The following is a 27627-nucleotide window of genomic DNA, read 5'->3' on the forward strand; positions in this document are numbered from 1 at the left end:
CTCAAAGACCAACCAATCACTTTAGGCATAGGCAAGTGTTTGCAAACAGTTTAGTAATATTAACTTGTGGCACTGCATCAACCCAAAATCAGATTGAACTCTTGGAAAGAAGCTGCAGAAAAAATCAGTCTCCAGAGATCTTTCGAGAAGACCGAGTATATGGCCAGCAACAGACAACCACCAAAATACGAGGGTTGTTTTTTAAGTAAGGGCAGTTTTTATTTTTAAAAAAAGATACAAATACTTTTGTAAAAAAAACTTTTATTTTCTGATTCTACACACTTTTACCTATTTTTCTACGTAGTTGCCTTGTGTATTTAAGCACTTGTCATACCGTACAACTAAGTTTTTAATTCCCTCTTCAAAGAATTCGGCTGCCTGCTCCGACAGCCAAGAGTTCACGGCCGCTTTCACTTCGTTGTCATTGAAGCGCTGCCCGCCAAGATGTGTTTCAGGTACCGGAAAAGGTGAAAATTGCTAGGCGCAAGGTCGGGCTGTATGGTGCATGGTCCAAAACTTCCCAGCCAAAAGAATCAATCAAATCTCGAGTCTTTTGAGAGGTGTGAGGCCTAGCGTTATTGTGCAGGAGTAAAACTCCTTTTGTCAGCGTACTGCACCTTTTGTTTTGAATTGCTCTGCGGAGCTTCTTTAGAGTTGCACAGTAGACATCTGAGTTGATTGTCGTTCCTCGTGGCATAAAGTCCACTAGCAAAACACCACGCCGGTCCCAGAACACAGTTGCCATAATCTTGCGCTTTGACAGCGTCTGTTTGGCTTTGATCTTGACGGGTGAGGTTGTGTGTCGCCATTCCATTGATTGTCGCTTGCTTTTGGGAGTGATATGGGATACCCATGTTTCATCTCCAGTGACAATTTGACTCATGTCATCCCCTTCTTCCTCGTAACGAATCAAAAAGTCCAATGAAGTGGCAAATCTCTTCCCTTTGTGGTCCTCTGTGAGGAGTCTGGGTACCCACCGAGAACACAGTTTCTTAAAGTTTAGGTTTTCAGACACAATTTTGTACAAAACCAATCTTGAAACTTGTGGAAATTCCAAAGAAATAGTGGAAATTGTGAATCTTCTGTCCTCACGAATCTTTGTTTCGACTGCAGCCACCAAATCATCAGTGATCACAGAGGGCCAGCCTGAGCGTTCTTCGTCATGGACGTTTTGATGGCCATTTTTAAACTCTCTCACCCAGTGACACACTTTACCTTCACTCATTGCATTCAAGCCATAAACTTCTGTTAACTGACGATGAATTTCTGCAGCTGATAGGCTTCTCGCGGTCAAAAAACGTATCACTGACCGTATCTCACATGCGGCAGGCGATTCAATAATTGTAAACATTATAAAGTAGCACAGCGATGCATACACATCAGCTACAGAGCTGCAACTTGCATCAGTGTGAACGGGAAGGATGCCGGCAAGTGGCGCGGTGGCTTGTTGCGGCGTCCGCGCGAACTATGGGACTATACACGCGAATGGCCCTTACTTAAAAAACAACCCTCGTACGTGAAGACAAGATACGGAAAAAATAAATGAGTTCCAAAATTAAAAAAATCTCAATGAAACCATTTGGGAAAATGGAATCCAAACAAAAGTTAACAAGATTAGGTTTCAAAATGCCCAAAATATCTACAAAAAAAATGTCTCTCCAGTCACATGAAACAAAGGCATCTCAGCACAGTAATTAAACCAGAATGACTTTATGGATAAGAAACACTACTTTTGTAGCAAAACAGACATTGAAAACATTTAGATAAAGGAAAACAAACTTGTAAGAAAAATTATAGGTCCAAAACTTGTAGACCTACAGTACTGACTCAGAAGCAATCAGGAAATCAGTACACAGATATCAGTAGTGACATTGGAAAAGGCAGGTTAAGTGTCTATGGACATGTTAAAAGAATATGTGGTGTCACCGCCAGACACCACACTTGCTAGGTGGTAGCTTTAAATCGGCCGCGGTCCATTAGTACATGTCGGACCCGCGTGTCGCCACTGTCAGTAATTGCAGACCGAACGCCACCACACGGCAGGTCTAGAGAGACGTACTAGCACTCGCCCCAGTTGTACGACGACTTTGCTAGCGACTACACTGACGAAGCCTTTCTCTCATTTGCCGAGAGATAGTTAGAATAGCCTTCAGCTAAGTCCATGGCTACGACCTAGCAAGGCGCCATTAACCATTTCTATAGAGAGTCTCACTTGTATCATCAAGAATGCTGTATACAAATGATGGATTAAAAGTTAAGTATTTCAGCAGCTACGTACTTTTCTTTATAGCATTCATTACGTATCCTGTTCCAGACCTCACGCCCGTCTGCGTTAGATTATAGCGTGCATTTCGGCCTCTTCTATCTACAAGGTGTTGGCACATTTGCCAACACATCAGAATAAACCTAGACAGACTTACAAACAGATAGTAAATTTTTTTGATAACAGGAGCGAAGCTAAAATGGACATGATGAAATGGGTTCCCAAGACCAAAACTCATCTTACATTGGCAAGAATTACTATGATGTCCAAAATTAAAAAATGCCAAGTTGACCAAGAGGAAAAACCAAGGTAGAAGAGTGGAACAGTGTGGTCTGAAGGGAAAAAGGAAATCCACAGAAAAGAGAATGAAAGAAAAATGGGCACAAAGAAAGGCGAATGCCCACCTCTAAGTACTTTGTGTAGACCTGATTGGCTTATTTAAAAATAATTTTACATTCATCTCTAGTGCTTGAATAATGCACCTTCAATATATACAGACTCTTCCAATGAATTCCCTAAAAATAATTTTGCAGAGAAAATGCTACAGGCAAGGGAGCATACCTGAAAATTGGCTAAAAGCAAAGGTCATTCATACTTACAAGGAAGATGACAGGAGTGAATGTGAAAATTTAGAGGCATCATTTACTCCAGAATAATTATTGGTAAGCTTAAGTGTATAACAGACACTATGATCAGCGAAGAACAGATGGCATTCAGATGGGACAGCTCTACAATAGATGTCATTTTCTTATTGAAATAGATGGTGGAGAAAAGAAGGGAATAGAGATGTACTACGGGAAATTTTGATAAGGAAAGGCTTAGCATATAATACATTAAAAGTGATCAAAAATCTATACCAGAACACTAATGTGACACAATTGATATGGGGAAGCAACTGACAGCACCAGTAAAAAACAATAAAGGAGTTAGCCAATGTTACTGCCGCCCCCCCCCCCAAAAAAAAAAAGAAAAGAAAAGAAAATTAGCTGAAGCTCTATAAAAAGTGATGGTTCCACTATGGAAGTGAGCTGTGGGTACTCACGAAGAAATACAGAGGAAAATTATGTCATCTGAAATGAAATTTCTCTGGGTAGTCAGAGACTGCACACTGATAGGCGAAAAAACAAAACGCATAAATGAGAAAAGAGCTACAGATTGTTGATTTGGAAAGCAAAATTAAAAAAAAAAAAAAGAAATATGAAGTCATCTTGTGTAACCATTTAGAAAGAATGTATCACTATAACTTGGCTAGAATGCCATGATTTCAAGCCCAGTGGACAGCAAAATGTTGGATGTCTGAAAAATAAGAAGAAGAAGCGGAAGATGAAGATGAAGATGATGACAATACAATGCTTCCAGTGAATGTTTTGTTTCATTTCCAAGCAATCTCTTAAACTGTGTTTAGCTTGTCAGCAGGTAACTGCTTTGTCATTGCAAATGGATCCCAGTCCAGTAGCTTTGTGGTTGTCTTTAATCTACCTATATAGTGTGTGCCATTTCTAATTTCTAATATTAGTAGTAACAATTACCGTAAGACTGTCATGTGTTTTCAAGCACTGTTTATTAACTTAGCTCATATTTTAGAGTAAATATAGAATATATTAAACTTTCTTTTTCAGTTGCCAAGCATCAAGGATAAAGATGAAGATGATGAGGATTGCATCCAGCCGTGTGTAATCCAGTATGTTCTCTTCCCACCTCATACAACGTCAATGAGCAACAAGGAAAGGTCAGTGTTATCAAATGAATGTATAATGTAAAGTACAGACTACAGTAATATACTAAGTGAATCAGAACCTTCAAGACGGGCTTCGGGGAGTGATAGACCTATGCAGAAAAGATAACTTTTTGTCAAGTAATTCATAATTTTTAATGTGTCTGTGGAATTACTCAACTCTGTTTTAAGCATGTCAATTTTGTTAGGTAAGTCATTGGACAAGTTCAGACACTGCACTTTTAATCAGATGGGGCTTATGTGTATGACATTGAAAAAAGCTGAAAATACGTTGTTTTCATCCTATACCCTATATTTTAACAAGAGCTAGGTGAAGCAGTTGATTCCTGTATAGTTCTTTCATTTGGAGTGTTTAAAGAGAGGCCGTGTAAACTACTTATGTCATTGGCCCCCAATGTTTTACCAACAATCACTGGTATGGCAGCATTCTGTGTGTAATAAACTTTTGCGTAAACACTTTGGGCAGTATATGTAAACTGTTTAAGTGTCTGAAGGCGTAATTCATATTTAATTTAATTGACATTCTCTGTGAGGCTATGGAATATGAATATTGTAATGTAATTGCAATGCATTATAAGTGTCTTGCCTTTGATGCTGTGTTTCTCATTAAATAACGCCAGTGAATGTTCGTTGTCTGACAAAAATTATCTTTTATCCAATAATGTAAAAATAAAATAAATTGATTCAAAGATAGTCGGCTGTGCTAATCTCTAACCTAAATAAATGTAAACTACCCTCCATGATACATTTCAAACGATGATGTGTATTTCTGAAATAATATGCTGAAGATATTTACTGCTTGAAAAGGGGGGTGGGGGAGATCCGCTTTGCAGGATCTTATAATTCCTGCTATTGTATTACAAACTTACTCTGTACAATTAAGCTACTAGTACGCTTTGAAAGCAGAGCAACTTACAGTTGGATAACAACAACACTAAACAGCAGAACCTGGATATCAGTATCTGTCTCTTGGAACTCTATGTTTCTTCACTGGGAACTGAGCCATATGAGAGGTATAGGAAGAGTAAAGAAATATGACAATCAATACACAGTACAGCACCATGGACCAGATTGCTGTCCTATGTGTCTAAGGTTTTGTTTCATGTTTCCATCATTTTCATCTATAAGTCATTTCCTGGTATCATGGGATTTGAATCATTATGGTTTAATTTTGAATTTCATAGAGGGATTTACTTTTGTATTTGATGGCTTTCACTTTATAAGGAAAAGACAGATTGCTACTCACCATAAAGATGAGACATTGAGTTTCAGATAGTCACAACAAAATGACACTTACAACTTAATATGTCGTCCTTAAGGTGAGTAACAATCTACCATTTCCACATGTTGTTGATATTCCAACGTGGAGTTTTAATTGTCTGATTTTGGCTAACTGCTTTCACTTTATCATTTCTCTGTTTCCTGTATATTGCTATCTGACAGTCTTCAGAGGTCTAGTTTTTTATTGTTGCTTTTCATTATTGCTTTTTTAAAAAAAATTTGCATCATTTTAATTTCTTTCTCATTGAAACTGCCTGGCAGATTAAAACTGTGTTCTGGACCGAGACTTGAACTCAGGATCTTTGCCTTTCGTGTGCAAGTGGGCAAGTGCTCTACCATCTGAGCTACCCAAGCACAACTCTCTTTCTTTTCAGCACATGTTGCCTTAGTAATGTCGCCTAGCACTTCTGGCCAACTTCTAATGTATATACTGTGTCTCTTAACCTCTGTCTTAATCTTTCCTAATAACTACGCATATTTTTATTTCTGTCTTCTCTATTAGATTTTCCTGGAGATCAGTATTTTTTGGTAGTTTTTATCTTATTGCAATTCTGTATGTTATTTCATTAAATTATATATTTATGTCCCTGATACTTCCTAATTTTATTACAGCATTTTCATCACCCCTGTATACTGGTCACTTTTTTCTGTGATATCCCTTAATTTTGTGTTTCTCACATAGCTGTTCAGCTTATGGTTTTTTCCCCCTGATCTTTAAGTTGTTTTAAATGGTGAAATACATTTTGTTTGCTAATTCTTTGCTTCCTTATGCATCTTTCAGCTTGAAACATACTTTCACTTTTTCTGTAGGTCCATCAATAGGTTTTATGAAGTGCTTTCGTCTGAAAACTTACAACAGCACGTGTCCTTTTTATCTGATCTACATCTACATCTACATACATATTCCACAAAATACTAAATGATGTGTGGTGGAGGCTCCTTCTACTGCTACTAGTCCTTCCCTTTCCTGTTCCACTCATAAATGCAGCAAGGGAAAAATGAGTGTCTATATACTTTCATACAGGCCCTAGTTTCTCGTATGTTGTCTTCACAATTTGCACATAAGATGCACATTGGTGGCAGTAGAATTACTGTACAGTTGGTTGCAGATGCTGGTTTCCTTAAACTTGTTCGGTAGTGTTTCGTGAAGAGAAAGTTGTCTTTCCACCATGGATTCTCATTTGAGTACACAGTGCATTTCTTTAACACTCACATCCTGATTGAACCTATTGGTTACAAATCTAGCAGCATGGCTCTGAATTGGTTCAATGTCTTCCTTTAACCCAACCTGATGGGGTCCTCAGACACTCTAGCAGTATTCAAGAATGGGTCATACTAGTGTTTTACACGTGGTATCTTTTATAACTGAGCTACACTTTTCTAGAATTACTCTAATAAGCTGAAACTTACCATTCGCCTTCCATATTACCAGCCTTATGTGCTCATTCCATTTCATATCGCTGTGCGACATTATGCGTAGATATTTAATCAAAGTGACTGTGTCAGGCAGCACACCATTAATAGCTTATTCGAACCTTATGGGATAGTTTTTTTCCTATCAATCTACAGTAGCTTAACATTTTTTCTACATTTAGAGCAAGCAGGCACTCATCACACTAAATAAAAATTCTGTCTAAATCATCCTGCATCCAGCTACGGTCAAACAACAAAGACGCTTTTGTGTACACTCTTGTGCCATCAGCAGACAGTCACAGATTGCTGCTCAACCTATCTATCAGACCATTATGTATATAGAGAGCAAGAGTGGTCCTTCCGTGCTTCCCTGGGGCGCTCCTGATGTTACATTTGTCTCTGATGAACATAGCTGTCCAGTATAACACACTGGGTTCTATTATTTAAGATGTCTTCAAGTCACATATCTGAGAACCTGTTCCGTATGTTCAGACCTCTGTTACAATCTGCAGTGCTGTGCTGTGTCAAATACTTCCTCGACCTGTAGGAAAACTGAATCCCCTTCATCCATGGTTTGCAGAAAATCCCTTGAGAAATGGCCAACCTGAGTTTTTTGTGAGTGATGCTTTCTAAATCATTGCTGATTTGTGGACAGGAGCTTTCCTGTCTGCACAAAATTTATTGTATATGAGCTCAGAGTATGTTCAGAAATTCTACAAAAAACCAACATTAAGGATATTAGTCCGTAATTTTGCAGGTCTGTTCCTTTATCCTTCTTACACAAACATAAAAAAAAGTTTTGCATCACCTCGGTTCCGAAAGTTCCAGAATATGTACAGAAAATGGGAATAGAGATCAATGTAAACATCATTTCCACCCTTTATATTGCACTTGAAAACCACACATTGCATGTTGTACCACCATACAGCGAGACCTTCAGAGGTGGTGGTCCAGATTTCTGTACACATCGGTACATCTAATACCCAGTAGCACGTCCTCTTGCATTGATGCATGCCTGTATTCGTTGTGGCATACTATCCACAAGTTCATCAAGGTGCTGTTGGTCCAGATTGTCGCACTCCTCAACAGCATTTCAGCATAGATCTCTCAGAGTGGTTGTTAGGTCATGTCATCCATAAACTGGCCTTTTCAATCTATCTCAGGCATGTTCGATTGGGTTCATGTCTGGAGAACATGCTGGCCACTCTAGTCAAGCGATATCGTTATCCTGAAGGAAGTCATTCACAAGATGTGCACAATGGGTTGCGTGAATTATCATCCATGAAGATGAATGCCTCACCAATATGCTGCTGATATGGTTGCACTATTGGTCGGAGGATGGCATTCACGTATTGTACAACCATTGCAGTGCCTTCCATGACCACCAGCGGCGTACATCAGCCTCATGCAATGTCACCTCAAAACAGCAGGGAATCTCCACCTTGCTGCACTCGCTGGACAGTGTGTCTAAGGTGTTTTGCCTGACCAGGCTGCCTCCAAACACATCTCTGATGATTGTCTGGTTAAAGCCACATATGTCACCCATTAGTGAAGAGACTGCGATGCCAATCCTGAGCGGTCCATTCGGCATGTTGTTGGGCCCATTTGTACTGTGCTGCATGGTGTCGTGGTTGGAATGGTGGACCTCGCCATGGGAGTGAATTTGTGCATCATGCAGCCTACTGCGCACGGATTGAGTCATAACACAGTGTCCTGTGGCTGCACAAAAAGCATTATTAAGCATGGTGGTGTTGCTGTCAGGGTTCCTCCAAACCATAATCTCTAAGTAGCAGTCATCCACTGCAGTAGTAGCCCTTGGGTGGCTTGATCGAGGCATGTCATCAACAGTTCCTGTCTCTCTGTATCTCCCCCATGTCCGAACAACGTTCCTTTGGTTCACTCTGAGACGCCTGGACACTTCCCTTGTTGAGAGCGCTTCTTGGCACATTTAATGATGATGACACAATCAAACCTCGGTATTGACTATCTGGGCATGATTGAACAACAGACAACATCAGCCGTGTACCTCCTTCCTGGTGGAATGACTGTAACGGATCAGCGGTCGGACCCCCTCCGTCTGATAGGCGCTGCTCATGCATGGTTGTTTACACCTTTGGGTGGGTTTAGTGCATCTCCGAACAGTCAAAGGGACTGTGTCTATGATACAATATCCACAGTCAACACTATCTTCAGGAGTTCTGGGAACTGGGGTGATGGAAAACTGTTTTTGATGTGTGTATATGCAAGTCACCTGTGCTTTTTCCCAATTGTTTGGGGTTTTGCACAGGGCGAGAGATTCACAGTAAATACAAACTAAGTAAAGGACCAGTGTCGAAGAGTACTCTGCGTAAAACTGAATGGGGGTTCCTTCTGGACCTGACAATCCACTTGTTTCCAATTCTTCCAGTTTCTTCTCAATGCCACAAATATGTATTTCAGTTTTCTGCATATGGGAGTCTGTGCATTGCTCAAATGATGTATGTATAATCCTCCTGCATGAATGATTTTTTTAAATGTGAAATTTAAAACTTCACACTTCCTTTTGCTATCCTTTATTGCCATACCAGAGCGTCCAAAGATTGACTGAATTGCCTACAACCCATTTAGTTTGATGTAAAATCATAATTTTTTTTCAGTTTCTCAGCAAGATCTTTTGCTGACTTGTGACTGAGGAAGTTGTTGTATGCTTCTTGCATCAGTCCTTTTGTAGGCACATGAATTTCCACTAGCTTTTGCTCGTTGACATTTCTGCATTGTTTTTTGAACTGAGAGTGCCACAATCTATCAGTTTCCGAATTTTGTTATTTAACTACGGTGGGTTTTTTCCATTCTTCCATAGTGTGATTTACACTCAGTTTAAACTTTTCCCATAATTGCTCTACATCTGTCATATTGAAAGTAGTTCGTGTCCATTTATTGTCTATGTAGGATGCTAACAACTGCTTGTCTGCTCTTTCCAGCATAAAAACTGTCTTAGCTTTCTCGATGATTTTAATTAATTTAGTTACTGTCGTTGCTGTAATGACATCATGATCACTAATCACTGTCTCTATACTGACACTGTTAAAAAGGCAAGACCTGTTTGTAGCTGCAAGGTCTAAAATATTTCTGTTGTGTATGGGATGTTGAACTAGTGCTCAAGACAGTTTTCAGAAAATGTGTTATGGATTACTTCATGAGACTGTCTGTCCTGCAAAGAATCTGTAGATGTCCCAGTCTATACTTGGTTGGTAAAAGTCACCTCTAACTAATATCGCATGATCAGGGTACTTCCACACTACTCAGCATGGACTCTCTTTGAATGATTCTACAATTGTTAAAGCAGAATCAGTGAAAACATGACCCAATTAACTTCATTTCACCTAGGGTGGTTGATCACATCCAGATAACTTTGCAGTCAAACGCAATTTCGACCTCGATAGATAAGATATTTTTGTCGATTGCAGTGAACACCTCCCCTTCCAATGGCTTCTAACCCATATTTCTGATACACATTCTATGCCTCATTAAATACTTTGAAGCTTTCTACTTTGAGTTCCATTCAGCTCTCAGTTCCAGTTATAATCTGAGAGTGACACCTTTCCTAGAGGATTGAGCAGTTGAAGTAAAAATATGTAAATATCATTCAAAAATTATATTATTTTTTGTGCAGAACAAATGAACTTTCATAAAGTACTTAATGTTGGCCATCCTACAATATTAATATACAAAAATGAATGTGTGTTGACCATGTAAAAGTTATATTTGATGAGCAACACACAGCATTTTAAAGGAAAGACTTTATTATTTTAAATTGTATGGTCAGTACTACCTGTACTGAGCCATATGAAAAGGTTCTGTGAAAGGGTTATTGAGATCTTCAGCTTAATGGGCTAGGGATTTCTTCCACTGCAGTTATAGGCATTCTTGAACCACCTCTGCTACCTTTGCAAGATGTGGATATATTGCGGCCACAAATACCTACACGATATCTACCAAATTAAACCCTTCTCCTTTAACACCAGGAAGAGCACTCTGGACTACACCTCCAAAAGTTCTTAAATTCATTGACATCCTATACCCATCTTGGAACACCACTACTTGTCCATCCCTCATTGCATGCAGACCATACCTTACTGCCCTTTTCCTTGTACCAATGTCCACAAAATGCAAATCTTAAACCTGAAACACTCTTATCAATGTATGCACCAAAAATCTCAACCCTACAGAAGTGTCAGACCTATCCAAAGGTATCACCTTCATACCCACTCTGAACTTCAATCATATCTGACTCATTAAAGACCAACATTCCTTCTCCCGAACCCCACATAATAACATTGTCTTTTGTCACCAGTTCCTCCAACTAACGCTTGTCTAATCCCAACATTCAACCTGGCCTCTCCCAATTTATACCACCATTTAAGTGTGACCCTCACATGTAACCACCTCCTGGTTGCCATCCAGGATATCCTTGCTTCCAGTTTGACCTTCCCTCTTTCCCCAACTCTCTTCCCAGTAGCACAAATACCTCAACTGAAGAAAGACAGCCACAGCCTCAAGACAGACCCTGATATCATCATCCTACCTGCAGACAAAGGCTCCACCACTGTAGTGATGAACTGCAGTGATTACCTGACAAAAGGCACCTGCCAGCTGACTGACTTCTCCACCTAAAAGATCTGCCATAATGATCCCATCCCAGAAGTTGTACATAACCTTCAGTTCCTACTCAGATCCTTAGGCCCTTCCCACAATATCTTCCCTGAATCCATCTCCCTCCTCAACCCTGCACACCTACCTTCTGCTTGCTTCCCAAAATTGATGAACCCAACGATCCTCAGCTTGTTACTGTGCTTCCACAGAAGGAACCTCTGCTCTCGTTGATCAACCATTTTGCCATCCCCTCAGGGGCATACACCTCTTTTGTGAGTATGTGCTTGGCCACCACAGGGTCCCAGCCCTTGCACCTCTACTTCCATTTCTTTGCTGCAAGTGTGTCCTTCTGCAACTCTTTTTTTCCTCTCTTCCTTTCCATTTGATGATCATCTTGGTGTCAGTTGTGCTTGGATCTGGTTTCTGATTTTGAGAAGTTGTTTTCTTCCCTTGCAGCATTTGCAACTTTCCATTCTTAACTCTTTGGTCCCCTTGTTGGGTTTGACTTGATACGCCTTTCCCAAATTTTACAGAAGTAAAAATGGTGCATGAAAGATTACACAGCATATATTCCACCTCTTGTGCCTTTCTTTCTTTGCACCTTCCCATATTGCTAAGGTTCTATGCCTAAAACCCAGCACAGTAGCCACTTCATTGTGGTGGTGGTGGTGGTGGTGGCGGTGGTGGTGGTGGTGGCGGTGGTGGGGGTGGGGGGGTGTACCTGTGTAGTGGTAGCCCCCTGATGACACAGGGATCACACTGTTGGTGCCTTAGCTGGAAGCTCCACAGAAGCCTAGGAGTAGGCACCAATCATGGCTGGGCTCAGCGACTCTGGGCAATGGGTTGGTGGCCAGCAGGTAACCATTGCCATGGCAGTGTGGTGCCTTCAGGGAAAGTCCTTATTAAGAGTAGGTGGTACCATGGTGGAGGATTCGCATATGAAGCAAATTATACTTTTTTCCACTGGTGGCCACAAGGCCCCAGCAGTCTTTTCAGATGGGAAAGTTTATTCTAATGCAGAGATATGACCCCCCCCCCTCCACCCCCTCCTCCTGCCCCATGTTCCCTGGCTATGCTGTGGGAAGAGGAACAAGCCAGATGCCTGGAAGCGAAATACTGCACCCAATACTTGCTCTGTACTCAGACTGATGGGGTTACTTTTACTGCAATGAAACATTTTTTAATCCCCCCACCCCCGAAAACATTGAAGACAAATTTGGGGAAGTGGAATCTCTAGGGAAAATATGATTTGGTTTGCTATTTATTAAAACTTCCTCTCCTACCAAATCTACTGCTCTTCAGGCATGTGATCACCTATTTGACATACCTATGAATATTGCACCACACAGAACTTTGAAGATGGCCCAGGGAATCATCTTCCACAGAGATTGTAGCTCTAAACAGGTGAGGTGCTCCAGACTAATCTCCAGAGGCAAGGTGTACATTTTATTACATGTGTACAAAAAGGGCCCAAGAATAATCATATGGATACAAGTGCCCTTATCTTAGCCTTTAAACGTAATGTCATCCAGGAGGCGGTTAAGGTTAAGTTGTACCAGTGTGACGTAAAAATGTACATCTCACAGCCATCCTTCAGATGTTTACCTGTTGGGCCTATTTCATCCAACTGTGTGATGTTCCCAAAATTGGCAACTGTGGATGATCACTCTATGAAGGTAATCCTTATGAACATCCACCTTTGCGTGTCAACTGCACTTCCATTTTTGCTAGTTTGCCCAGTTTTCAAGAAAGAACGAAAGTTCCAGAAATACAGATCTATTGACCATATGTCCTGTACTGAGGCACGGAAGAAATACAAATGCCTACATCCTGTGGATATGATGATCAGTTATGCTAAAATCATGACCATCCCCCTCCCTCCCATTTATACCGTCCCCAAACCATATCTTCCACCACCCTCCTTGATGCGTTTCATAATCCCTCTCGCCAGAAACCCCAAGACCAGAGACCCGACACCAAAGAGTGCTTGAAAGAGCCACGACCTGTTGGTCCAAGGACTGTTCGCTATTCATATGCCCCCGTGCTCGATGTAGATAGCTGCTTGAACAGACCTTGCTTACCAAAGCTTACAAAGGAAAAGAAGAATAAGGATCAGGACAGGAGTCCACCGGTGTCCCTGGAGGTGCCAGATCCCCCCATGATGTCAGATCCTGAGATGATGATTGTGTATAAAGTTCCATCTCCACTGGTGACAGGCAGTGGGCAGTGATCCTGCAGCTTGATTGGCCCTCCTGGCTCCTTTGTGCTTAACCTGACCACCAGTCACATGGTTATTCAGTGGAATTATAGTGCTTACTTCTGTCATCTCCTGGAACTACAACCCCGTATTTCCTCTTTTTCTGCAGTTTGCATTGCTCTCTTAAGAAATGCATTTCAATTTTTGGCCATTTTCCAGTGCTCTGTGTCCACAACTCGTGGTCTCGTGGCTAGCGTTGCTGCCTCTGGATCCTGGGATCCCAGGTTTGATTCCCGGCTGGGTTGGGGATTTTCTCTGCCTGGGAACTGGGTATTTCTGTTGTCATCATCATCATCATCATCATCATCATCATCATCATCATCATTCATGACAGTGGCTAAATTGGACTATAAAAATTGGACTGTGTAAAAATTGAGACTTTGTACGGGCACTGATGACTGTGCAGTTGAGAGCCCCAGAAACCAATCATCGTCATCATCCTCCAATGCTCTGCGGTTACTGTATATTCAGCCGGTTCAAAAATGGATGAAATGGCTCTGAGCACTATGGGACTTAACATCTGAGGTCATCAGTTCCCTAGAACTTAGAACTACTTAAACCTAACTAACCTCAGGACATCACACACATCCATGCCCGAGGCAGGATTCGAACCTGCGACCGTAACAGTCGCGTGGTTCTGGACTGAAGCGCCTAGAACCGCTCAGTCACCATGGCCGGCTATTCTGCCGGAACTGTGCTGGTTCCGTAAGGGCATCTGGAGATGTCTCTACTTTGGTTCACATAGATGTCATCAGTGAATGGATTCACATTCATGTGTCATTGGAAGCATTACCATTTGCAACATTTACCTACCTTTAGGCAGGTCACTTACTTATGTTGAATTGACCACATTAATCCAACAACTTTCCCCATTTTCTCCTGTTGGGGGCTTCAGTGCAGAGTATGGGGCAACCAGGTCAGCTTTCTATCAAAAGGTTGGCCCAAGAAATGGGACTGTGCCACAATGTCCAAGTGCTAGGTACCAATGTAAAGTTCCGGGTTCAGACAGACCGTGGTATTGCAGCAGAAATGCCTGGTTTATGAACTGGGACAACCACACTACCTCATCATTGTGAGGGGAAGGCAACTTGGAGCCAAAGATGGTTGGAGACCCTGAGGAGAAGTCGCCTTTGGGAAATATTCAAGTGTAGGGTCATCTGACAGTGAACTGCATCAGGGCCTAGGCCTGTGTTGTGGGATGAGGCAAGAACCTGAAAAAGTCCCCAGTCAGTGAAAGGTTCATTATAAGATTCTGCTTGGTGGGGAGTGAAACGTAATGGGATGTCTTCGATTTGTCGCTTCTGTAGTAGGAACATTGCCGGATAGCAAGAGGATGTTGATGCTGCAGCAAAGTGAGTCACAAGATGATCTGCAAGAACCACTGAATCACGACAGACCACTCTGTAGGACACGAATCAGAACAGCGTTGAGGGCTCATAACGCCGAGAAGCTTTATTCACACCCCAGATGAGGCAGTGTACATCCCCAGGGAGGAGAATAGCTATTGCAGTACCTTTGGTCCACCACAGCAATGGCTGATGGTAGTGGGGGGAGGGGGGGGGGGACCTGTAGAAAGAGGAATAGCAGTTTCAGTGGTGTGGATGATCACATCTGAAATGCCTTGGACAACCATGTCAGTTCGACACTCTCCACTTCCTTGCCCACACATCTTGGCTTGTCGATTGTGCTACTCTTATCTTTATTTACTGGACTCTGGTTTTGTACCCACTGGACTGTGGGTACCAGGTTTACGGCTCGGCAGCTCCTTCAGTTTTAAAACTGTTAGACCCCTGTCCACCACCGTGATGTATGTCTTGCCACTAGTGCCATTCGGACTAGTCCTGTTGACAGTTTCTTTGCCGAAGGGGGGATCTTCGTGCTCAAGATTCGGCAGTACGAGCTCTCGGCCTTGAACGTGATTGCCATTCCACAGTCCCCTGATCATTCCACGGATCCCATTCTCTTTACGTAAGAATGGTGTCATCGTCCTGATTCCTGCCCTTCCATGGTATTACCGATTGGAATGCGCCTCACTTCCCTCTGCTGAGATCTCCATCTCCTCTCCGTCGACTGTGCTCCCTGTGTTTTCTCGTGCACTCTCCCTTGGATGGTGCTCGGGCCACGGATTATGTCCGATCTCACCTGTGCCGAGCTGGTTGCTATTCCTGTTTCCATCACTCCCGTTAAAAGCCTCAACCGTGGTCCAGGGGATCATTTTCCAGAGCGATCTCCTCTTGCAGTCTGACGACGAGCTCCATGCCAATTTAGAATGGCGGGGTGTTCATTTCATCTGGTGCTTTTACAGGGGACCCAAAGGCAATAGGGTTGCTACCGGTGCCTTCATCTTGGCCTTTGAGGGTGATTCATTGCCTGAAAAGGTCAAGATGATGGTGTACCACTGTGACATTAAATCATACGTCCCTTCCCCTATGCAGTGCTTTAAGTGCTGGAAGTTCGGGCACGTGTCTTCCCGCTGCACTTCCAGTGCCGCATGTCGAGACTGCAGATGTCCCCTGCACCCAGATACTCCATGTGCGCCTCCTCCCACTTGCATCAGCTGTGAAGAGCACCACTCCCCCTGCTCGCCAGACTGCCCAGTACTCCAAAAGGAGCAGAAAATCGTGGAGTACAAGACCCTGGACCAGTTGACTTACACAGAGGGTAAACATATATTTGAAAGATTACACCCCATTTGGTTCACATCAGCATATGCTGCAGCTACGTCGCCGTAGTCATCCCAAGTGCGAGTGGTTCCTCACTCTGTGCCACGAACAGTGGGCCCTCTGGGCCACCAGAATACATCCACTCCCTTGGTGGTAGGGGGAAAATCTTTCTCCGTTGCTCCCAAAGCACCTACTTCGGGAGCAGGGACCCCCAAAACGCAGGGGACATCGGTCCCCTCCCCCCTTCCAGAGAAGCAACAGCCTCTTCGGGCTCCTCTAATGCGTAAGGGGTCCCTTGGTGCCCTCTCTCCCAAGGTCTCCACTAATGCCACGGCGGACACTCGCCAGTGGCTCAAGGAACCAAAAGCTGCTGGACGAAGTGCTTCACAATCTTCCTCCGTGCCTGAAACTACTTCGGAGAAATATTCCCAGAAGCCCCTAAAGAGAAGTGAGAGAGCAAGCAAACTAAGAAGTCTGCTAAGAAACAAGGCCATCTGGTGGCCCCAACACCACCACTCCCTGTCAATTCTGCATCTGAGGATGTAGTGGAGATCTTAGCATCCCCTGTGGACCTGGATCCCACTGATGCATCATCACTGTAGAAATGGCTACAAATACTCAATCAGTGGCAGCAGGTGACCCTGAGGTATAACCTGCCTCCTTGTGCACTTCATGCCTTCCCAGCCTCACAGTAACACATCATCCTTCAGTGGAACTGCGGTGCTTTTTCCACCACCTAGCTGAGCTACGGCAGCTCTAAAGCTTTACATCTGCTTTCTGCATTGCCCTTCAGGAAACCTGGTTCCTGGAAATGCAGTCCCTTGCCCTCTGTGGCTATAGGGGTATTACAAGAACCGTAGTGACTGTAAGAGAGTGTCAGGCGGAGTTTGTGTCTATGTCCTGAACTCAGTAGGTAGTGAACCTGTGCCCTTCAGACACCTCTTGAAGCTTTGGCTGTCAGGATAAGGACGACATAGGAAATAACTGTCTGCAACGTATATCTTACTCCAGATGGTGCAGTACCCCTGAATGCATTGGCTGCACTGATTGATCAACTCCCTAAACCTTTCCTACTTTTGGGAGATTTTAACATTCATAACCCCTTGTGGTGGCACCGTGCTTACTGGCTGAGATGTTGAAAATTTACTGTCACAACTCGACCTCTGCCTGTTAAATACAGGTGCTCCACCACATTTCAGTGTGGCACATGGCACACATTCGGCCATTGATCTCTTTGTTTGCAGTCCTGGCCTTCTCCCATCTATCCACTGGAGAGTACATGATGACCTGTGTGGTAGTGACCACTTCCCCATCTTCCTGTCACTGCCCTGGTGTCAGGCTCACAGTCACTTGCCTAGGTGTGCTTTAAACAAGGCAGACTGGGATGCTTTCACCTCTGCTGTCACCGTTGAATCTCACCTACATGGTAACATCGATGTGGTGGTTGAGCAGGTAACTACAACGATCATTTCTGCAGCAAAAAACGCGATCCCTCATTCTTCAGGATGCGCACAGTGAAAGACAGTCCCTTGGTGGTCGCCAGAAGTCGCTGAGGCAATTAAGGAGCATCGGCGAGCTCTACAGCGACATAATCGGCACCCTTCCCTAGAGCACCTCATAGCCCTTAAATGGCTTCGTGCCCGTGTGCACCGGCTTATCAAAGATGGAAACAGGAGTGTTGGGAGAGATACGCCTCGACTATTGGGTGCCATATGTCACCTTATCAAGTCTGGGCAAAGATCAAACGAGTTTTTGGGCACCAGATCCCAACAGGTGTTCCCGGTGTTAACGTAAATTGCATGTTGTCTACCGATGCAAACATGATTGCCAAGCACTTTGCTGAGCACTATGCTAGCGTCTCTGTGTTGGAGAATTACCCCCCAGCCTTTCCCACTCTCAAACGGTGGATGGAAGAGAGAGTTTTACTGTTCACTACACGCTACAGTGAATCCTATAACGCCCCATTTACAGAGTGGGAGCTCCTCAGTGCACTTGCACATTGCCCCGACACAGCTCCTGGGTCAGATTGGATCCATAGTCAGATGATTAAACATCTCTTGTCTGACTACAAGCGATATCTCCTCATGATCTTCAGCCGGATCTGATGTGATGGCATCTTTCCATCACACTGGCAGGGGAGCACCATCATACCAGTGCTGAAACCCAGCAAAAATCCTCTTGATGTGGATAGCTATTGGCCCATCAGCCTCACCAATGTTCTTTGTAAGCTGCTGGAAAGTATGGTGTGTCGGTGGTTGGGTTGGGTGCTGGAGTCACGTGGCTTACTGGCTCCGTGCCAGGGCAGTTTCCGCCTGGGTCACTCTACTACTGATAATCTTGTGTCCCTCGAGTCTGTCATCCGAACAGCCTTTTCCAGATGCCAACACCTTGTTACTGTCTTTTTTTATTTACGAAAAGTGTATGACACCACCTGGCAACATCAAATCCTTGCCACATTATATGAGTGGGGTCTCCGAGGCCCGTTCCTGATTTTTATCCAGAATTACGTGTTGCTTTGTACTTTTCATTTCCAAGTTGGTGCCTCCCATAGTTCCCCCCCCCCCCCCCCCCCCCCCCCCCCATATCCAAGAGAATGCGGTCCCACAGTTCTCTGTATTGAGTGTATCTCTATTTTTAGTGGCCATTAATGGTCTATCAGCAGCTGTAGGACTGGCTGTCTCACCCTCTCTCTATGCAGACGATTTTAGCATTTCGTACTGCTCCACCAGTACTGGTGTTGTTGAGTGACGCCTACAGAGAGCCATCCACAAGTCACAGTCATGAGTTCTAGCCCACGGTTTCCAGTTTTCGGCCGCAAAGTCATGTGTTATGCACTTCTGTCGGTCTCGTACCGTTCATCCAGAACCAGAACTTTGAACTTAACCTTACTGACAATCCCCTCACTGTAGTGGAGACATATCGAGTTTTAGGACTGGTTTTCGACGCCTGATTGACTTGGCTTCCTCACATTCGCCAGCTTAAGCAGAAGTGCTGGCAGCACCTCAATGCCCTCTGCTTCCTGAGCAACAGCAACTGGGGTGCAGATCGCTCTGCGCTGCTGCAGCTCTACAGAGTGCTTGTTCAATCACACCTTGACTATGGGAGTCTGGTTTATGGTTTGGCGAAACCCTCAGCATTGAGTTTATTCAACCCAGTGCACCACAGTGGTGTTCGACTTGCTACGGGACAAGTCCGGTGACCAGCGTCATGGCAGAGGCTGGAGTCCTTCCATATTGCAGGTCAGGCGTGCGCAACTGCTCGCCAGTTACGTTTCACACATTCATAGTTCTCCTGGCGCATCCGAATTACCATCTCCTTTTTCCACCCACAGCAGTTCATCTCCCTCATCGGCGGCCCAGGTCAGGGCTTACAATTGAAGTGCGTGTCCAATCCCTTCTATCTGAACTGGAGTCCTTGCCTTTACCACCTATACTCGAGGTCCATTCGTGTACACCCCCATGGTGTACACGTAGGCCGCGGCTTCGCCTGGACCTTTCACATGGCCCAAAGAACTCAGTTCACCCCGTGGCTTTCTGTGGTCACTTCCTCTCAATTCTTGACATGTACCAGGGCCATGAAGTGGTTTACACCAACGGCTTGATGGCTGATGGTCACGTCGGCTTTGTATATGTTCATGGAAGACATATTGAACAGCATTCCTTGCCTAATGGCTGCAGTGTTTTCACTACAGAGCTGGTGGCTATATCTCGTGCTCTTGAGCACATCTGTTCATGCCCTGGGGAGTCGTTTCTTCTGTGTACTGACTCCTTGAGCAGCCTACAAGCTATCCACCAGTGCTACCCTTGTCATCCTTTGGTAGTGACCATCCAGCAGTCCATCTATGCCCTGGAACGGTCCGGTCATTCAGTGGTGTTTGTGTGCACCCCAGGACATGTCGGAATCCCAGGCAACGAACTTGCTGACAGGCTGGCCAAATAGGCTACACGGAAACCGCTTATGGAGATCAGCACTCCAATAACTGACATGCGTTCATTTTTACACCGCCAGGTTTTTTGGCTTTGGGAGATGAAATGGCATAACCTCAGTACGCACAACAAATTGTGTGCTGTTAAGGAGACTACGAATGTGTGGCAGTCCTTCATGCAGGCCTCTCTCAAGGACTCTGTGGTTCTCTGCTGGCTCTGCATTGGCCACACTTGGGTGGCCCACGGCTATCTCCTGCACTGTAAAGACCCACCTCAGTTTTGGTGCGGCGCCCGGTTGACACTGGCCCACATTCTGGTGCACTGTCCCACTTTGAGTGCCCTGTGACAAAATCTTCGGTTGCCGGACTCATTGCTGCTAATTTTATCTGACAACATCTCATCGGCTGATTTAGTTTTACATTTTATTCATGAGGGTGGGTTTTATAATTTTATCTACATTTTAGTATATGTCCTTTGTCCCTCTGTGTCCTCCACCATAGTGCTTTTAGGGTGGAGGTTTTAATGTGTTGCAGAGGGACTGGCTTCTCCTTTTTATTCTCATGGTAAGCTGTTTTGTCATTTTAATCTCTTCTACCTGTTTCTTGCGTTTCCGTGGTTTTCTTCCCCCCTTTTGTCCATTCAAGTGTTTGTTGCCCTTCCATCATTCTTCTGGTTTTTCCTTTCTCCCTGTTTTGTGTTGTCAGCACCATTTCACCATTTGTTTTATTCTCACCCTTGTGGCATTGTTTTATTTGGAACAAGGGACTGATGACCTAGCAGTTTGGTCCCATCCCCCCTTCTTTTAAACCAACCAACCAACCAACCAATCCACTGTATGCTAAGTCTGTGGGATACCTGACCCTACCTCCTTGACCAGTCTACTTTTTCATCCCAATTTTACTCCATTTTAATTGCTTTTAGAGTTGGTTTACCTCCTTTCTGCTGCAACCAGTTTTCTGTTGTGGGTGTTACACATTGTTGGATAGTGGGCTCTCTTGACTGTAATGGATCAGGGGTGCAACAGTTGTGGGTGGGACGTTATCCGTCAAATGCAGATCCCTGGGGATACACATCTGCTGACTTCCCTGTCTCCTCCATCTTGCTTTTGTTATCGACGGCACTCTTGCTTTTACTATTATGAATCTCCCGACTAGATCAGAAAATGTTCACGATGGATGTCTCTACTTCCGGATATACCACTCTTGGATCAAGAGATTGATGATCTTGTTCTTTGGACCCTTAACTCCCCTCCCCACAACCAACCAACCAGTTCCCCATAGCCTAGCTTCTCGTATTATAGGTACAGGCTGCTTCATTCACTGGCTCTCAACAATCCCCACTCTCTTACTACTTGGATCCCTACTCATCAGTGGTTGATGCCACCTCGCTATACAATAACATCCCCCATTCCTATGTTGTAGCTACTATTGAACACTACCTCTCCCAACATTCTTTTGGCTCTGAATCCACTCCTCATTCATCATTCATTTAACTAATTACATTTTTGCAAATAACTACTTCTCCTTTGAGGGTGGAGAGGATATACAAACAAATCTGATGCATGGTCACATAGCATCCTCCTGTGCTGACCGGTTTCTGGGTCATCTGGAGGAAACTTTCCAACCTATCCAAAACCTCAAACCCCTTATCTTATCTAGTTCATGCTCATTGATGATATCCTCACAGCCTGGACCCATCATCAAACTGTGGCCAAGAGCAGAGTTGACCACCCAATATTGGAACACACTGCTGAGCACAGTATGGTCAGTTTCAAAGGTTGCTTCGCAGCCCAAGCCTTCTGGATCCTTCCCCAACAAAATATTCTCTAAACTACGTAGATGGGAGTTATCTTAATCCCCACTAGCCCCCTGCCCAAGACACAAATTCACTCATCCTGCATCTACAACCTCCCCTCACAGTCTCTCCTCCTCTGCTGTTTTGTCATCCCCTCCCAATCCATTCCTCCACGTCGTTGTCATTGTGTAGTGCAAGAACAGATTGATGCTGGTGTCCATGTCACATTATAATCCTGTGCACATGCTACTTGTGTCACAGCCTAGCCACCCTTTCCCAACCCTCCCTCCTGCTCTCCGCCTCCTCTCCTTGCCCACTCCACCTGGCACAACCAGACAGGTGTGTGTGTGTGTGTGTGTGTCTGTGTGTGTGTGTGTGTGTGTGTGTGTGTGTGTGTGTGTGAGAGAGAGAGAGAGAGAGTGAGAGAGAGAGAGAGAGAGAGTGAGTGAGTGTGAGTGTGAGTGTGAGTGAGAGAGTGGGGGGGGGGGGGGGGGGGGAGGGAGGGCAAGGAGTGAGCTTTAGCTCAACAAAGGATTCATTTGAAAGCTAGCCAAGTTTTCAGTCTTTCTTATGCACCTATCGATGACTGAACATCTCTACCGCTTGGAGAATTGTTACCAAACAATCTTGTTAAATTTTACCAGGACTTTGCTTATCCTAGTATACTTGCTGAGATGCCTTGGATCTGTTTCATAAACAGTGTGTCAACTTGGAACACCAGGTCCATCTGTATACCAAAAGCTTAGTCTGGGGCAGCCTGTAACTTCAGCAGTGCATCAATGTTTATGTGCTGATTAATTGGTTGATAATACAGCTTTTAATGACAGTTTATGAGCATTTATATCCATTGCTGCTGTTGAACATTTGACTTTATGATGTGTCACATAGCCACGTAGCCACTGAATCAGTAACAATTTGGAATTTGAAGCCACAAAGGTATTGGTAAAATGTCTTCAAGGCATAGATGACAGTGCTTCCCTTTCAGTCTGCAAGTAATTGCCTGAAATTGTATTTTGCATCATTAATGCAGTGGACATTCAGACCAACCCATCTCCTTGTGGGAATGAACTGAGCTGATGCCAGTGTGCAATTAGCTCATGGGAATTACCAAAGGCCCAACATGAGTCAGACATTTGTTATCACAGTTGTCATTTAAATTCTTGGTATCCTTTCTGCACTTGGTAGAACATGCGCAGCATGTCATTTAGTCACAGCTCATTTGACAGTGTGGCTACACCTATTGCATTCTTACTGTGCCTAATATCTCTCTCTATTATGCCAGAAGTAAGGTTGCAAGGCATTGGGAGATTTTTCTTAATAGCCTGGAGCAGGGCATCCAATGATTGTAAACATTTTTCGTCTAACTTGTGACTTAATCAGTGGCCTTTATTCAGTTTCCATTCCAATCCATTTACCCATGATGCATCAAATTATGATGTAAGGTGAAGCATTTGTTGTTAATTTCAGAAACCATATGAGTACATCTAGCAAGTTTACATATCTACGAACTTACTATGGGATGTGTTAGAAATGACAATGGGTATTTGCCTTATGTGGCCTAGCACAGCCAAGATTTGAAGCAAACAGTTTACAAAACTGCTGATAAAGTAAGATGAAATTGTTGCATGAGACAGTTTTCCATATTATATGTGTCCCATTACACAGAAAAATCTGAGAGCTTCTAGTATGTGTACACTAAAAATATTTTGCACCATCTGCTGTTTCATCACTCATTAATGTGAGAGGGAACTTCCCTGCTCTGTACTCTACTTTGATTATAAACAAGCCCTTGACCTAGAGATGTTGTGCACCTTAACTCTTCAGGAGTATGTAGCATGGATGAAATTTGTACACTTTTCCATATATGAAACTCAATTTTTTTGTGCCTTGATACATAATGTTAGGCAGAAATTGTTGTCTTGTAGTTTAAATTGTGATACATGATGGGGTGTTCCTGGTGAGTGATTGCTTTGACATGATGTTTGAATTTTAGTGTGTTCTATTATTCGGTGTAAAATTTAATTTCGTACATCTTGGTTATTGCCAGAAAGTCTTCAAGTATAAGTTTTAGGTCATCTTTGTGCAGCATTATATGCTGGCAGTGGGTTCTAAATGATCTTGTCCCTAGTGATTGAGTCTGTGTGTGACATGCCACAGCCTGATTGTACACAGACGAATTTACAATTTGTGATGTGGCCTTGTAACTCTATGTTGTACAAGATGTTGGATTGGTGAGAGCTTTCCATAGCTTGCAGGAAAGTGTCGCATACAGCTGTAACATGGTCATAGTGCTCAGGCCATTGAGAGGCCTTTGCTGTTAATCAAGCATATCCTACATCTACATCTATATTCTGCAAACCACCATGAGGTCCATTCCATTAATGTTACATTATTAATGAAATAATTTATGCTGCAGTTTGCACAATTAAGAGACCCAGCAGTGTAAGAAAAAGTTCCCATTACCACTGTTCATCCACAGCTTGAGATGTGAGGAACTATAGTTCAGGGTGCTATCGTTATATTTGGCAGCTATCCTTTGTTGGCTTGAATTTACTCAACTCCAGGGGACAGTGTATGTTTGACTGAGCTGAATTAGGACTAGTTTTTGAACTGTTTGTACTATTGCCAGACCTGTTGCTCCAAATGGTGAATAAGCAAGATAGTAAAATGATGCACAGTCCCTCCCATTCCTGTCCTGTAAACTTGTCTCTAATGTTGTACCAAGGCTCAACTGGAAGTTAATATATTACTGACTTTTTACTGGGTACTCACAAACACTTCATACAAAATCAACAGAAAAATTGTTTCTGGTTAACATAACAAAATATAGTTGGGACAACTGAAATGTGATTGTCTTAGTATACGGTTATGCTTGGTGAGTCCCTAACAGAATACGTGTACCTCAGGGAAATTGGAATGGAAATTGACAGTGAAAAGTGTTGATTCTGGAGACAGTCTCCTTGGTGCACAGGAATCAGATGTTGTCACTTTCTGGGTCAGCAACTGATGTAGGGGAAGTTTTGGGTATATGAATTCATGACTCACTAATTCAGCCACCTACTCAGGCCATATGCTTGATTCAGGAAATGTGTCATGTTGGAGAAACATAAAGGGTACTGAGGCTCCATTCAGAAAATACAGCAACAAATGTCCAGTTGTAAGTGATTTCAGTTCAAGGATGACTTTAAATGATTAAGAGATCACTCTTTAATAGGTACACATCACCTTCAAGATGGACTACATGTCAAGTGTGTGGATGGCTGTTTCACTTCAACATCTGGTAGTGGACATCATCAGTGGCAAATGCTGTATCATATAAGGCTTGTTCAGGGATGTAGAACTTCATGGATTGACATATATTTCCATAATTTCTTTTGGGACCACAATGTTTTTAAATTATCAACTAAAGAAACCACTAGTGTGAGATTGATGTACTGTATGGCAGCACCAGTATGACCCAACACCGAGGGCTTCATGTAACACTGTGAGCTGCAGTTCAGAAACATATATTAAACTGTAACAAAGGCACCAATCATTCCTGAGTTTACATTTGTAATTGAAAGGTTTGGTGCAAGAAAGAGGCAGCTCCACTTTTTGCCTCTATTGAGTTGAACATAAAAAAAGAGCCGCTTCGTTTGGTGGAAGAAGGAGGCAGCTCCACCTGCTGGTTCCAGAGAAATCCAATAGATGGAGCTGCCTGTACTCAGAGTTTGCGTGAAAATGGAGGCAGTTCTGGAGCTGCCTCGTTCTTCTCCCAAAAGATAGTAGGAAGGAGGTTATGTTACGTAGCATTCAGCAGACCGGTGTAAACATTGCACGTTCTGTGTGAGGGCTATTTTTTATCAGGTTTACGCTCTGTTTTCTGACTTCATCGTCTTTTGATTTCGTGGTTTCTGTCAGTATGAGTGAATCAGAAGAAGAGCGACTGTTTAATTGTGACTCTTCAGAAAACTATGAGCCAGGGGAAGATGAGACACTTACTGATTCCGAAGAAGATGCAAGAAACAGACACGCAGTTGTTGGACTATTGGAGAGGAAAAAAGGATTGCACAAGGAACAATGGGAATGGAACATAAGAAAACAGCGGAAGGTTGATGGAAAGCAGTACAGGAGTAAGTGTGGGGGGGGGGGGGTGGAGGAGGGGGGGGGGGTGGAGGAGGGGGGGGGGGGGAAAGCCTCACCGGACTACAGACAATGATTGCAGTTGCAAATACAAGTGTTTTACTGAATTCAACATTGAAGAAAGATATCATATTATTAATTCTTTTAATGGCCTAATGACTAAGCATACCTAAGATGTGTATTTGGCTGGTTGCATTAAAGGTTTACCTGTTAAAAGAAATAGGCCAAAAAGTGGAACAGGAAAGCTCAAGGCATTTGCAAATGTTTACACTGTTCGAATCGGTGAGAGTAATGGAAGAGTCTGTAAAAAAGCATTTGCGTCACTGCATGGTGTGTCCAGAAAGTGAGTGGAAAACATTGCAAAGCAACTTTCTTTTGATGGAGCTATCACACCTAAACCAGATGGTAGGGGACAGCAAGAAAATTTCAGATGTAACTGTGCAAAAGGTTCATTGTCACATTGACAGTTTTCCTAGGCGAGAATCACATTACAGTTGACAAGACAATGGCAATAGACAGTACTCGCCTGCCGACCTCACTATCAAAGAAATGCATCATTTGTAAATGAAGAAGCGCTCTGAATCTACAGTAGAATATATTTTTTACTTTCGATGCTTCAAGACACACAACAACATCAGATTCGGGCACCCAAGATTGGACGTGTATCAAAAGTGTGATAACATACAAAAGGAACTCAGTGCCCCTTCTATCTCAGATGAAAGACATAAGGAGATCCAGGATGGCAAGCTGCTTCATCAGAGTCAGGCAAATTCATTTCATCAAGATATTAAAGACAAGACGGCACTTGTACAACATAATAATGACACCGAGACGTTGTGCTTCGACTACCAACAAAATACGCCCCTCCCCAAACTTCCTTCTGGGGACACATTTTATAAATGCCAGTTGTGGGTCTATAACTTTGCGATTTAATCTGGTAAGACCTGAAAACATCATTTTTATCTCTATGATAAAACCATCAGAAAAGAGATGCCCAATGAGCCAATACACTACATCAACCACGTTTTAACAGATGATATCAAAATACTTTACCTATTTTCTGATAACTGTATCTCAAAAATAAAAATCATTTATTAATGCAGTACCTGTTTTACCTTGTGCAGAGTGGCTGCTTTACAAAGATTGTTCATCGATTCTCAGAACTGGGCCACAGCTTTATGTCATACAACAGAGTGTTCGGTAATATAGAAAAGTTTTTGAGGAAGATGGAAAGACTTTTTCTTCCAGAGGACTATGCTCGCATTTATGCCATATGACAGTGTGTTCGGTAATATAGAAAAGTTTTTGAGGAAGATGGAAAGAGATTTTCTTCCAGAGGACTATGCTCGCTTTATCAGAAGACCCAGTCCCAAATTTCATGTCACTGAAGTGGACCAGGGATTTATTTTCAACTTTGTTGTTAAGTTGAACTTTTGTTTAAAGAACCCTTATGTATCATTATCGAACAACAAAAGAGGAAAATATTTAATCACTAAGTACAAAATATTCCTCTATGAACAGCCATACACCAGTAAAGGGAT

The 27627-nt window shown here is 43.2% G+C and overlaps 1 protein-coding gene across 1 annotated transcript in view; it reads left to right on the forward strand.

The window, feature by feature from the left end:
- LOC126184062 (KICSTOR complex protein SZT2-like) overlaps positions 1 to 27627 on the forward strand; it is a 218434-nt gene that overhangs the window by 188748 nt on the left and 2059 nt on the right. Inside the window, exon 18 of the mRNA XM_049926422.1 lies at positions 3883 to 3992. Coding sequence (XP_049782379.1) covers positions 3883 to 3992 — 110 coding nt within the window. The remainder of the gene's footprint in view (positions 1 to 3882; positions 3993 to 27627) is intronic.

This window comes from Schistocerca cancellata, chromosome 4, assembly GCF_023864275.1.
Source record: "Schistocerca cancellata isolate TAMUIC-IGC-003103 chromosome 4, iqSchCanc2.1, whole genome shotgun sequence".
In the NCBI taxonomy this organism is placed as follows: Eukaryota; Metazoa; Arthropoda; class Insecta; order Orthoptera; family Acrididae; genus Schistocerca; species Schistocerca cancellata.